General features: G+C 36.5%; 1 protein-coding gene across 2 annotated transcripts in view; it reads right to left on the bottom strand.

The window, feature by feature from the left end:
• Positions 1-14874, bottom strand: part of P3H2 (prolyl 3-hydroxylase 2) — a 135305-nt gene that overhangs the window by 22477 nt on the left and 97954 nt on the right. For both annotated transcript variants that reach the window (XM_006188864.3, XM_032482200.1), the window contains exons 2-7: positions 9970-10122; positions 8883-9072; positions 4727-4858; positions 3160-3302; positions 2769-2858; positions 879-919 (exon numbers count right to left, since the gene is read on the bottom strand). In XM_006188864.3, the coding sequence (XP_006188926.2) occupies positions 879-919; positions 2769-2858; positions 3160-3302; positions 4727-4858; positions 8883-9072; positions 9970-10122 (749 nt within the window). The remainder of the gene's footprint in view (positions 1-878; positions 920-2768; positions 2859-3159; positions 3303-4726; positions 4859-8882; positions 9073-9969; positions 10123-14874) is intronic.

Genomic DNA, 14874 nt, shown 5'->3' with positions numbered 1-14874 from the left:
AGCTTAGAGAAAGACCACAAGATTTTGAACAAGACCTAGGTTTGTCAGTCCTTCGTGGTGAGACACTTTTGAGTCTTTTGCCTTTGTCCGGGCCTCAGCTTCTGAATTTGAAAATGAATAGCCTGGACCTTCTGACCTCAAACAAGTAACCTCAACAGTCTGTGATTCCTTGAACTGCTCAGAATGTGTAGTTGATTTTTTATTTTTACTTATTTTTTTATTGAAGTATAGTCAATATACAATGTTGTGTCAATTTCTAGTGTACAGCATAATAGTTCAGTCATACATATACATCCATATATTTGCTTTCATATTCTTTTTCATTGTAGATTACTACAAGATAGTGAATATAGTTCCCTGTACTATGTAGTATAAACTTGTTTATCTATTTTATATATAGTAGTTAGTATCTGCAAATCTTGTAATTGACTTTTGACATCCATCATTTTAAAAAGTGAGTTTTCTTCATATCTGATTGAGTTCATGACACCTCATATTTTAGCTTGCAATAAAACTTTCTGAGCTTCATGCTTTCAAAGAAATTCAGTAAGAAAATTCAGCATTAAAAAGAGATCCAACTTTCTCTGATTTAAAATCACATAACATTTAGCCCTCAGAGATCACCTGATTCAACCTTTTGCTGTGAGGAAAAACATGAGACCCCCAGAGGAAGATAAATTATTTAAGGACCCTCAGAAGTAAAGGGAAAATTGAGACCAGAATGCAGACTCCCAGCTCAGAACTAATCCCCAGTTCAGAGCCCTTTTAATCATATCCTTCTGACTATTTCACAGAGCTAAGTTCTCTATAGTAAGTATAACTCTAAGTATTTCATCTCATTAAAAATAAGCATTTTGTGTTCCGAATGGAGAACTTACCGATTCTCATCCTGCCGTCCTCCGTATCGAGTCCAATAATTCTGTTTGAAATTGAAAAAAAAAAAAACCCTCAGTATTTTGTCACTAAAATGTCATGTACAGAAATAAAATAAAATATATTCTTAAAACACTCAAAAGACCTAAAATATTAGAAAACTTGCACGTTATACAAAGCTACAATATAGTATTTAAAATTTTAGTAAAAAGGAAGGCTAAGGTTGATGCAGCTTTGACAAAGACAAAATGACACACAAATGGACTGAAAAAAAAATAGCATGGAATTAGCCTGAGTATCCATTCTGTTGTCCAAGAAAGTGATTTAGAATTTAGAGGTGGGAAGACACTTAAAAGATCATTAAGTACAACTCCTTTATCTTTTATAAATAAGACAAACAAATAAAAAGTCCAGTTTGGTTAATCATCTGCACAGGATCATGAAGTGAGTAAGTGATTGTTGTCCTGGGGTCTCTGGGATAACGTAATTTTTAAAAAATACTAAAGCCAGATATAAACATACTAGGAATTTTACACTAGAAATGTACATTAAAATTTTCCATGATTTTTTAAATGTGCCAATGAAAACACAACTAAGAAAGAAATTTTAAAAAGTGAAAAATAAGGTATATTACAAATAGTGCTTTCTGTAAACATATTAACATGTACAGTATATAAAGAACTTACATAGCAACCAACAGATAAATGAACAAAATATATGTCCAGGTAATTCAAATGAGAGGAAAAACTGATAATAATTTGTGAAAAGTTTATTTTTGCTGGTCATCAAAGGAATATAAACTAAAATGACAATGATGTACCATTTTGTACATAATATATTAGAAATATTAATGATTTTAAAAACGTTTAAAATGTTATTTCTCATTGCTGAGATATTTGTGGTCAACTGTACCTTAAACTTTAAACTTTGCATTGCTAGGAATAATGAAGATACCAGAAAACTCTCTTAGAAAAACAATTTCAAAAATTTTAAAATTTCTTATATCCTTTGATGGCAGAGTAATTCCACTCCTGGGAATGTATTCTATGGATATAGTTCAATAGGAAAGAAAAATGCTTAATGCATTCATTTTGGCATAAGAATCAAAACAAACCAAATGTTCAGCAGCAGGAGAATTAACTTATTTATTGTACATCAACTACATAGATGTAGCTAAAAGTAATTTGTAGCTAAAAGTAATTTTAAAAGCTGTAAAGATATAAAAAATGGCCTATGCTATCTTAAATAAAAGTCACAATAAAAATCCATTTATACTGTGTTACTGGTTCTACAAAAGGTATGTCTTCATATGAATAATGTTTAAAAGGCAACATGGACAAGTGGAGAAAAGACAGCATGATGGGTGGTACAATTATGATCGATTTTATTCTTTTAAAGTCTTAATGCTTGAAATGTTGAAGAGAAAATACAAAATGTTGCATGCAGAAGTTAGGAAATAAAACAATCTTGAGGTAATTGCATCATGTACAAAATACTGCTTTCCTAGCAAAATATATTTGCTTTTTTTTTAAGTATAGTCAGTTACAATGTGTTAATTTCTGGCATACAGCATAATGTTTCAGTCATACATATACATATATTCATTTTCATATTCTTTTTCACTATAGGTGACTATAGGATACTAAAGGTAGTTCCCTGTGCTATACAGAAGATACTTGCTTTTGACTTGGGACCTCAGTGATGTGGAAAACTATTAAAGTCTTTTAAAATTCATCACAAATATAGAATAAACACCTCCCTCCTCCCAGGTTTTATTAATGCGAGGCAGGGGAATTAGAATCTTCAACAAATGGGGCTGGAAAATAAAATCAAACTTAAGAAGTCCACTGAATAGTTCTTCCAGAGAACAAACCCTCTCTCCTCTCTGCTCTTACCGGCTCAGTGTATGAAAATCCAAGGCCCTCTGCCCCTGATCGTATTAGTTCTGATTCCAGTTTATGACGCTTCACAAACATCGCCAAATCCTACAGAAAAAAAAAAGTATATTTAAATAACAATTGATATAATAAATGTTCAAGTGGAAAACATTTTTTCTTTAGACGTTAACAAATGTGCTAAAAAATATTCACAGCAGCAAAAAATGTCTCTGTCTCCATAGATTTTCACAAGCTAGCACATACGTGAAAAAATACACTTCAGGCTTTAATCATTAAAGCTGGAAAGAACTGAGTCCTAGAACCTTTACTAAATGGTTACATGTCTTTAAGAGAAGGGTTATATTTTTACCAGCTCTCCCCAGAGCTGCTAGCAGAACATGGGTCTCACCTCCCTGGCCTCAACAGACGCTGGGTCGGTGCCGTCATCCAGCAGACTCTCATAGTAGTCCACGTTGTCCAGGACGTCCTCGTCGTCTGGATGGAGCAGAAGATAGGCCTTGGCACACTCCAAGGCCTTCACATATTCACCCACTGAAAAACCAAGGAGCTGCCGCATTAGAGTCAGCCTCAGTGGGTCTCAGGAATTTTTAAGAGCTACTTCAACATGTCTACGAGAAGTCAGCATTAAATGATCAATATGAAGGGAACAGTTGAGTAGAGGAAGCAGAAATAGTTGCAGATGAAAGGAAGGACACAGTTTCAGGTATTCCAAAGCTACTCACATTGGTCTTCTACGCTGCTACATGTCTTCAATAAATTATCAAAAGCTTCCACCCGAAGATGTTTGTTGAAAATTGATATTATTTAATACAGAGCAGAATTTTTGGAGTTAATTCTGATTTTTGAGCTGAATTTGCAAATGTGATATCTAAGACCAATTTCTGCAAGCCAAATGCTATTAATTACTTTTAAACGTAAGAAAAGATGCTCACTCTCTCCCTCTCTTTCTCAGTGAGATAAATGGAAATTCAAATGTTATTGAAATACCAATTTCCACTTAATGGGTTAGGGAATATCTAAAAATTTGGTAGTATATTCTGTTGATGAACAATGAAAATTGTACTCCATGTGGATAAAAAATTGGCAACATCTGTCAAAATTACAAATGAATAAACTATTTGATGCAGCAATTGTACATCTAGAAATTTACTCTGTAGGTATTTATGCACAATTGTAAATTACATACATAAAATACTATTCATCTGATCATTGATTGTAATAGTAAAATATTACAAACAACACAATGCTTATCAGTAAGGAGACACTTGAAATAAATTACAGTATAATGATATGTAGATATAAAGAAAAATCAGGATGATATGAAGATGAAAAGAGAAATCTGTGTACTGAAACAATTAGATTGAACCATATAAAACTCCCAAAATTAGACCACTTTTGACCAAGCAAAAGGTAATTTCATAGGTCCAACCTACTAAAAAATCTGAAATGTGTTGTTAATTGAAGCAAACAATGTGGAGAACAGTGTAAAGAGGAGGAAACAGGTCAGAGTGTGTGTGTGTGTGTGTGTGTGTGTGTGTGTGTGTGTCTGTGTGTTGTTTCTCTATAAAATTTTGGAAGGGTAAATAAATCTCGGGTTGTAGGGCATAAAATTGAGTTGTGGGGAAAAGAAAGGGAAGCTTTTATGATATTTGGTCTTTGAAACTGTGAGTATATTATCTTTCAAAATTAATTTGAAAATTAAATTTAAACATCCTATAAAATATCAGTGTTGTATAACTTTCAGGACATTGTCACAACATTGGCCCACTCGTGGCTCCACCTGTTGCTCTTTTTGTTCTGAGCTCTAGAGAGTGAGGTGAGAGAGAAAACGCACACACCCCCACGGCTTGATCATAAACTCGGGAAGGCAGAGGACGAAACTGATGAAGACAAGATGTCTGCTATGATGAGCCACCCCTCCCCACAAAGGTCTTCACGGATTATCCACGCTTTACCTCGATAGTAGGCAAACTGTAGGTAGTCATAATGCAGGGGAAGAAAGTTCTCGATGGGTGAGAGGCGGCCAGGGCGCGTGGCGAGTTCCCTCACGCATTCATGCTGACAGACCAGCACCTGCATGTAGTGATCTGGAAGACAAGAGCTGAGAAGTGGGTCCCTCCAGGCCACTCAAAGTCCAGACTTGAAAGTGAGAACCACGGTCACACAGGGCATTCCTCACCTCACCGTACATTGAGAAGCATGTCATTATCATCCTCACTTTGTAACCAGAAGTCCTTTTCACAAAAAAAGTGACTTGCCAAACCCCCCGTCCCAGTGATCACTAGATCAATGACTAGCAGGATTCCAAATCTTCCGGCTGCTGGTCTTGCCTCCATATTGCACTGTACCCTTCTGTGTGTCCTTTTATCTACATCTCCTCAAAGTGACATCGGCCATCTCACCCCTGCCCAGCTGAGCAGATGACTTTCTTATTTAACAATAAGAAATTGGGGTCTCTCTTTGGCCTTTAGGTGGTCTGAAGTGTCCTGGAGTCAGGATCGGAAGGTCAGATCCAGGATATGTTAAGGACCAGGTGAGAGAAAGGATCTGCCTGTACTTGGGGAGTTCACACAGAGAAGTAAAGCCAGAACGCTCTTCTTCCCTGTTAACTTTTCAAGCAACTTTTCCTATAGGGGGAGTGAAAACAACATTCCTTTACATCTGTTAATCAAGAACCTCTTCTATCCAGTTACAAATTAGTCCATCACCTGGATGTTGTAAACCCTAATACTGTAGGCACCTGTAAAACAGAAGGATGAAAGCTGAAGAATTTGAAGACGCATTTTGCCTCTTTTCCTGTGGTCCCCTTTCTTTGTTTCCATTCTTGCACCTGCAAATGGGCAAGGATCTTGAAGTGTATGGGTTTTCACGTTCCCTTTAGCTCTGGGCTCTATCTTATCCGAACATGAGCTGAGGAAACACAAGTGGCTAATGTCCCAGGAAGAAAATCCTTCCTACATTTTGCCCCGACTCTGATTTTGACAATGAAGATGGAGGGAGTCTTTTCCGTTAAGAGAACAGTCCATTCATGTTTGTGCAGAGCGAGTTCCCTGGGGAATAGTGATAAAACCACCCGATTCATGACTGCACGGTCTAATTCACGACTGCTTCCTCTCAAAAGGCTCTCTGTTAGTCAGAGTTTGGCTTGTATCTGGATGACCTTGAAAAGGGACCTCAAAACACAACAGAAAGGAAATATATGTTCTCTGGTGTGTAGGAAAATGTGCCAGTTCTCTTAAATCCTGGCCGACTCAATCCAATACAGCACACCTAATAGGATCATGGTGGTCCACTGGTGGTTTTTTTTTTTGTTTGTTTTGTTTTGGTTTTTTTTTTTTGGTCATTAATTCCACTTGGAGGACATGAGGGGGAGAATATGTTCTGTTTCCTTGATTGGCATGTTAGAAATAAATAGTTAGCTGTTTTATTTCTTAAGAAGACAACAAACAAACCTCAACTGTTTTCTCCTGGTCTAGCTGGCCATTTGCTTTTCTCTTTACCTTTTAATTCCAAAAGACAAGCAAAAGGAAAAGGTGGGAAGCACACCCACCAAGAATCCAAAATCTGAATGAAAGCATTTTTCAAAGCAAGACACAAACAGCAGTAAAGTAAGAGTGACAAAATGCTATCCTTTAAGGCTTCAGCAAGCACTCCTGGTGATAAATAACTACATTCAGAAGCCATTTGTGCTTGTCTCCAATTTGTAATGTTTCTATATCTCTTAAATCCACAAATTCTGGCTTTCTAAATGCATTCTGTATTTTCACAAGCCAGTTTTACTCCTAATTTAGGATAGTTTTGAGCCAGACAGGAATTTACATAGTTAGAGTTGTGATAGCCCATTTTTATTAGTCATATTGCTTGCCTCTTTCCTGTATCAAATGTTACTGGGCAATTACTATGTTTTAATACATTTGAGATCCAAGACACTTATATAGGAATACTTTTAAAGATTTCTTTCTCATAGTAAATCAGATGTGCTTCAAATCCTCAAGAAGACTTAGAATATTTCTGTAATATATAATATTTGATTGAATTTGAGAGACTATAACTTTTTTTTAAGTCACTTTTCTTTATTGGAAGTGAGGGTAATGGTGCTGTGTTAAGTCTTAGGAGCCTGAGTTAGGAGACTTCTTTTCCAGCAACCAACAGCTGTGATGACCTCAGAAAAATCACTAAAGGTTAATCTGTGGGAATTTGTTGGTCAGTTTTCTCAAAGCAGATCTAGGACATTTGCCAAAGCTGTTCAGTGGCCAGGGGTAGAGGCAGGTGTAGCGATGGATGTGGGCACGGAGGCAGGGCACCTATCCTCAAAAACCACAAGATAGTAAACTGTAATCAAGCAAAAGCCTGCTCATTCCCAAATAAAAGCTTAAGTTAAAGAAATAGTCAGCAATTTAAATGTGAAGCACACATGAAACTGACGTTTCAATGAGCAGTGCTGACAAAAATGCAGGTAAATGGCTCTGGCAGAGGCCCAACAAAACAAAGCCTTTGGGGGCAAAGGTCCCCAATAATTCCAATATTTGTATTGATTTTAGGTGAACTGCGTCGATTTGGGGTAGTTTAATGTGTTGCAAATAGGTCATTTGACAAACTGATAGATTCACAGTAGCCAAGATATGGAAGCACCTTAAGTGTCCATCCATGGACGGATAAAGAAGATCTGGTGTGTATATACATATATGTCCGTTTTTCAATTGTGTAGACCTTCCAAGTATGGGCTCTAGAATGAGAAAACCCTAGGTTTGATGCCCAGCTTCACCTTAATCACGTTACTTAATTTTTCTGAGGTATAAATTCCTCACTTAAAAGGGGAGAAGAGGGTAAATAACCAGTACTGTCTACCTACAAGGAACTGTTTTGAGGATTAAAATAAATATAACTATGTAAAATGCTCTGTGTACTGTAACTGCTAAATAAGTTTTTCTTATTCTTATTACCAATAAATAAGAAATAAACTACCACTAGTAATAATAATTCACATACTCTGCTTAAAGATTAAAGTTACTATTTTCCCATAAACATTTTGCAAATTTTTCCACTTGCTATTATAAATCAACTTGATTTATAGCTGGCTTTTATATTTATAAATCTTATGTAAAGTCTTTTTCTTCAAGTTTCTTGTCTGTTGTCGTGCTAAGAAGGGCTTTCCTATTCTTACACAAATAGTCTCTTGCATTTTCTTCTAACAGTTGTATTTTTTACACATATTATTAACATAATAGAATTTGTGTATATTTTTTCATACGCAGCAGAGAACTCACTTCCCACCATAAGTGGTTAGCTAGCCAGTCTCCCCAATTAGTATACAATGCACTTTACCTACTATTTTATTTTATTTCAGCATCTTTTTTGGGGGGAGGGGAGTAATTAGGTTTATTTGTTTATTTTCATATTTTATTTTATTATTTTTTTAATAGAGGGACTGGGGATTGAACCCAGGACCTGGTGCATGCTAAACACACACTCTACCCCTGAGTTACACCCTCCTTGCTCCACCTACTATTTTAAATGCCACTTTGTAATATATTAAATTCCTATATATAATAATACATTCATAAGTAATTGAAGAAGACTGTACAAAGCTATTCATTACTACATTGTTTATCGTAATGAAAAAATTATAACTTCCTTAATATTCATCTGTAAATTATGACCAGACCTTATAATGGAACATTGTATTATACATAATGGAACATTGCGTTTTCCCCCATATAATGCAACATCATATAGCCATCAAATACAATAAGGTGGGTCCACATGTACTTACGTGAGAAGATGTCCTCAATATATTGTTAAGCATAAAACAAAAGCAAAGATAAGCTGAAAATCAGTAATTTATGTTATTGTCTTATTTCTATAAAAGTAAAATAATACTTACAAATAAATACGTAAATATTTACAAATGTGTCTGAAAAAGTTTGGGAGCACAGTCACCAGATTTAAACTAGGTAAAGTGATCTACCGGAGACAGGATGGGGTACATATATGAAAATCTTTTTACAATGTATACTTATTACAACATATGCTTCCATATGGTTGAATAGTTTCACAGATGGCATATAATATTTCTATAATCAGGAAGTCAAGGGAAAAAATAAACTTTACCTGCAATGGCTTCGTAGAGACCGGCTTTATACCCTAAGAACTCATACTCCTCAAATCTCTGCGGCCCCTCACACAGGGCTCTGCACTCCATATCTTCGTTGAAATATTCTCTTAAAGCTTGTTCAAAGTACTTGATAGCTAGTTCAAAGTCATCAGCCTCATAGTGTTTTACTCCTGCACTGTAACTCTCCTGTGAAGAAACAGAAAAGACTTTTTTTTTCAAAGAGCACCTAAGGGGCATTTGAATGGATTCAGGCAGACTCTGGGTCACTTAGGTAGGTGGGGGATAGGACTCTTGTGCAGTGGATGATAAAGAAAGGTTGCTCTGGGAGGTAAAGGGTAACTTCTCTGGCATCAACTCCTCAGAAATGAGGAGGGACTGACTGAGCAAGCCGACTGCTGTCACATCAATCCATTCCATTTTCTTCCTGAGCTCACTCAAGACTGTATTTTGTAACCTCTTTTGAATATAGGTAAGGCCATGCAACAAAGTGATGTGGGTGGATCTTTTTTTTTTTTTTAAATGAAAAGAAAAAAAAAAAAAGACCTATCTAAAATCATCCTCTTACCTTTGTCTTCCATCATCTGGGATGCCACATGCTGAGAATGGTGATGTCTCCAATTGAAAAAGAAGCCCTTTCCACATATTGTGATTTCAAGTAAGATTTCATTTAAAGACACACTTACGTAGCTTAAGAAAAAGTAATCAGAATTTGGAAAGTACTGGAAAAACCAGAACTGGGACTGGGAACTGGGAAACCACAATGTTTCCCAGCTCCCAGGAAATTCACATGGGCTTTTTCTCCGGTGGCAAAATTTTTTAAAAAGTGCTAGAGGGGGTGCTGAGGCTCAGAGAGGGTTACAGATGTTCACATCACATCCTACTTTTCACCATATTATACTGATTTTCTAAGTTAATTTTTATTTTCTCTCAATGTTTTCAACCCTGAATTATGGTATTTCGTCTGGGAATTCCGAAAGTATAAAACTGGTACAGAATCAGAAACTGGGAATCAATCTGAGCTATCCATTCATAGGAACCTGCTTTGAGTCCAGTGAGAGTCAGGGCAGGGTGCCCAGAGCTCACCAGGTGTGGTTTGGCTTCCCGATCTACCAGCTGGAGGGCTTCGACTCCGGCCATGGTTCTGTAATTCTCGATATTCTGCTGCATTTCCATGTGCTCGGGGTTGGCCATGAAAAAGGTGTGGGCTGCTTCCACTGCCTTATCCAGCTGGTTAAGCTATAAAGATTAAAAAAAAAAAAAAAAAAAAAAAAAAAAAGACCAAATGAAGGCAAATATTTCTAAACCAGGTTCAGTACCAGTCCAAGGTCTCACAGACTGGAAGTGTCAGGGCTGGGTTCAAGTTCACATTCACTATACACAGCCTCCACGCTAAAGGACAGGAGGTTAATAGACAGTTCCTAAAATGACACGTAAATATTACGGCTTTGGTGAAAATGGATACATGTGCTTTGTTCCAAGTTCCTTCTCTTCCCCCTCTTTTCTAAGCCATCTGTGTTTTCTGGGAAATTGAACCTACATGCTTCTGTTTGTTTTATGATTAAGGAAAAAGCTGCCGAGGCTGTGCCACCTCTAATTCACATTTTCAACATTTTTGTCTTTTATTTTCTCTTTTCTTTTTGTTCTTTTTGCCTTTAATCCTGACAGTAGAAGTATAAACAAATTATGACTTTCCAAAAGATGAGACTGGGGATGCTGGATATACCTACCTCCCACTCCAAATTTGTTGTCAGAATATAAAGAACACAAAGTTAAAATGAATGAATTATTCCAATCCGTAAGAGATACTAAATGCAGCGCACAAAATGCTCTACCACATTCCTTTGACTGAGGTACTGATTCCAAACTTACAAGTTGTAGTCTCATTAATACAAAAGGAAGAGTTTTAATAACCTGCATAGACACCATAAATCTCCTCTTAAACCACTTAATATGCCGCTCTCCATGTAATGTGCGACGATGCATTTTTACTCAGTTTAAGACATTTTGTCCTATGCTTTAGTCATGGAGAATGTCTACAGACTGAGCCTTTTGCCCCATTTCCGAAAAGTGAATATTCACAGTAATATTAGTCATTTTCAAGGTGAAATCCAAATCATGTTTGGTCTATTTTGAAGTATGAAGAGTGAAACTCATTGTTATTGAGCAAGTAAATATAAAATCATAGAAGGCATATAGGATTCAACTGAATCAGCTTTTGATAGTCTGGCCACTCAAATATTAGTAAGAAAAAGAAAAAAGTAGGTTTCTAAGCCTCCAGTCACTGCCATCTCATGAAACATAAAGAATCTTATCTCTCACCATAGAAAACACAAACTGCCTTATTTTAAGATCTCATATCCTTAACTAATAATGGTAAAGCCTTTTTTTTTTCTTTTTAATTTGCATAAGCTTAGCTACTGGCATTTTCTTCCATTAAATCTTGCCTGAAATCAGCTTTTCCTTTCACTTTTACCTTTGTTCTCAGTTCTGTGGTCCCAGAATTATTTTGGCTGTCAAAATCACTAATTTTGGACCTGGTTTCTTTCTTAATTTAAATTCCTCAATTTCTCATACACCAACATAGATAAATATGAATTGTATGGACATCTACGTAGTGCCAAGTATATAGATATAGAGGAAAAAGAACATGTTCTAAATTGGGCATATGTCTACATTTATTGATCAGGTGACCCTGGAAAAAGTCATTTAAACATTTGTGTCTCAGTTCTCCTAAAGTTCTCCTTTAATGCTCATGAAACCCCAATACCACCACCTATTACACAAGATTTTGGAAGGATTTAATTGTGTAACATAAAAATGTGCTTCAGAAATCACTAATCCCCCCAAAAAAACTGACAAAATGCAATTTATATATGATCTATCTATTTCAGAGATGCAAATATACTCTTCTTAATGATGGGCATGTATAGTCTACAATTCTCATTGACATATTCATGGAGATGTAGTAAGACACTTGCAGTTGGTGGAAACTACCTCCAGTTGAGTCAAATTATAAATCATGATCAAAACAGGTTAGCAGTGACACAGTCTAGCTTTATAACATCAGCCATTGACGTTGAAGGAGCATAGATACATTTTTATACATTTTTCAATTTCCTACCTTCATGTTTTGCTCAGGCTGTTCCACTGACCTAGAGATCCTCTGTCTTTTCTTACTGAAATCTAACATATCCTCTAAGGCCAACCTTAAATCCTGCTTTCTCTAAGAGATTCTTTCTCCTCCCCTTAGCTTTTGGCAAGCACTGCAAAATCACCATATCCACTACTGGTACTTATCATACTCTGCTGAACACGGCATCTACCCGAGTATATTTGTCTCTCCTGGTCGAGCTCTCTGAGGATAGGGACCACATGACATTTATTTTTGTTGTTGTTTTCCATCTACTTTACGTATAGATGATGCCTATGATATGTCTAAGAGAAAAAAGCTTTAAGTAAATACTTACAAATCAGAAAGTGAATTACATGTGAGTGTACTTCATAAGCTATAATGGACTGAAGGGACGTAGGTTGAAATAACAACATCTCTGAAGTCATCATTCACACTGAGAGCTTCCAGTACTGATCATCACTGATGAATGTGCCTTCAGTAGCTCTTGAAAATTGTCAGCCAATGTTGATGAATTGGTTCCTTCTCTTAAAATTGACCACATTGGTATTAAACATAGTACTATCTTCCCCAATACAAATATAAAGAACACTCTATGACTTAAGGTTGAATCATAAAACTTGTTCATGTACTGGCTTTTAAATTATTGTGAGCCAGTTCAGGAAATTAGAATTGGCAGTCAGAGACTATAAAACCGGCCATTATTTTAACTGGAAGTTTGATATCTTTGCACTCCATTTTTGAAATTAGATACATCCATCTGAAGTGGTAGGAAAAGTCCAGGTGAACATGTGTATGCTATGCACAACACTGTGTTATTGGATGGAGATTATTACAAGGTCTTATATGTACTAGGTTTCAGCTAAGGAAGGATCTACCCACTACTCTATTGAAACAAACAAGAAGCTAACTGCATGCATGTAAAGGCTTCAAACTGGACTTCCTTTAAGACTAAAATAAAATATACCACAGGAGAGGATAACCCTAATGTGAGGGTAACTCTACGCATTAGAAAATTAAATTGTAAAATACAGTACAACTGAGAAAGGGGAATGATTCAACAAGGTGGTATCATACTTTTAGGGGAGCCCGCTGCTCCGCTGAGACATGAGAAATACTGGTAAGAAATGCCTTCAGGAAGCTCTGGGCCATTTCATCTCAAGCTGTGAAGAACTAAGGCAAACATTTTTTCCTGCCAGCCATGCTGCACAGGAAAAGAAACCAAGACTGATTAAATCAACACCCTGCAGATATTTGGAAGTTACTCTGTCCACCGGTGAGTGAATGAAACTTTTAGGACACACAGATGGTTTTCTGTAATTAATAATAAAAGGAGCATCTCAGAAGTACATATTAACTGCTTAAAAGTGAAGGTTTAAAGAATGGCTCTCCATTGACCACAAAAGAGATTCCAGAAACTATGCACCATGGCAACTCAAGAAATTGCAGGATTTCACCCCCTCCCTATCTTTCTAGCATAACTTCCTCTGATTTACCACTATACAAACCTTCCCTAGAAAAGTTCTAGAAAAACTTCAAGACATTTTGTAATTTACCATTCCTCTTTTCAACACACATAGGCCCAGAACTCCAGCCATACTCAGATTCTTTATTTCACTCATCCACTTATTCAGCAAATATTTATTTTGCACTAAATCTCTGCCAGGGACTGAGATAGCGGATGAGAATACCTCCATGGCCAAAACAGACAAAGACCCTGCTTCCCAGATGCTTACCGCCTCATCCAAGGGGACAAGGCTCAGGTAAATAAATCTCAATGAACATAAGTTTAGATTGCACTAAGTGCTATGAAGAATTAAGTGAACAAACTGCACGATAAGAGTTGGCTGGGCTGAGGGAGAGCAGCACTCCTTTAGATAAATTAGTCAAGGAATGTCTCTGCTATGGGAATTTTGAGCTGAGACTTAAGTGTTGAGAAGCCGGTCATGGGCAGAACAGGAGGAAGAGTGTTCCGGGCAAAAGAAAGTCAAGTGAAAGGGCTCTGAAATGGAAAAAATCTTGACATGTTTTCAAAGCAGAGTAGAGACTAAGAAGAGAGATTTGAGAAGTTAGAGGACAAATCACTTACAGGCTACAGTAAAGAGTTTGAATGTTATTCTAAGTGCAAGAGGAAACCATCAAAGAATTTTAAACTACCTAATCCATATTTTCAAATGAGAATTCAGACTGCTATGTGGAAAACAGACCTTTGGTAGCAAGCAGGAGAACACTATAGTAATTCAAGTCAGAGAGAATGCGTTTCATCGCAAAGTAAAAACAGCACATTGTGAATAGTCCTGCTCTGAACATTGGGGCGCAAGTATATTTTTGAGTTAAAGTTCCCTCTGGATATATGCCCAGGAGTGGGATTGCTGGGTCAAAAATTGACACAACATTGTAAACTGACTATACTTCAGTAATAAAAAAAAAATAGGACAGCATAGGTCTGCCCTTTTCTTCTTCCCCCCTCTCTTCCGTTCCTTTCTCTTCCTTTCCACTTTGCCTATCCTGGCCATAGCAATGTTTCTCAATTCAGATGATGGACGCATAGTACAAAAGGAAATAATTCTAAAATTTCCAAACTTATTTTAGGGAAGATATACAAGTTCCCTCTCTTCTGAATTAGCAGAAATATGAAGCTCAAGTATTTTGAATATGAGCTTAGAACAGCTCGTTAAGACATGCGCAAGAAAGAAAAGGGGCTAATTCTAAAGCACATTAAAACATGTGAAGAACACTGCGTACTTTTGAAATAGAATATTTAAGATTACGTTCTATCTTCTGAAGCCTTTTTCTACAATCAGGATAAATCTTTACTTCAATTTCACAATACAGCAACTTCAGAGAATTCTTAACCC

This window comes from Camelus ferus, chromosome 1, assembly GCF_009834535.1.
Source record: "Camelus ferus isolate YT-003-E chromosome 1, BCGSAC_Cfer_1.0, whole genome shotgun sequence".
In the NCBI taxonomy this organism is placed as follows: domain Eukaryota; kingdom Metazoa; phylum Chordata; class Mammalia; order Artiodactyla; family Camelidae; genus Camelus; species Camelus ferus.
This window is presented reverse-complemented; position numbering and strand designations above follow the sequence as displayed.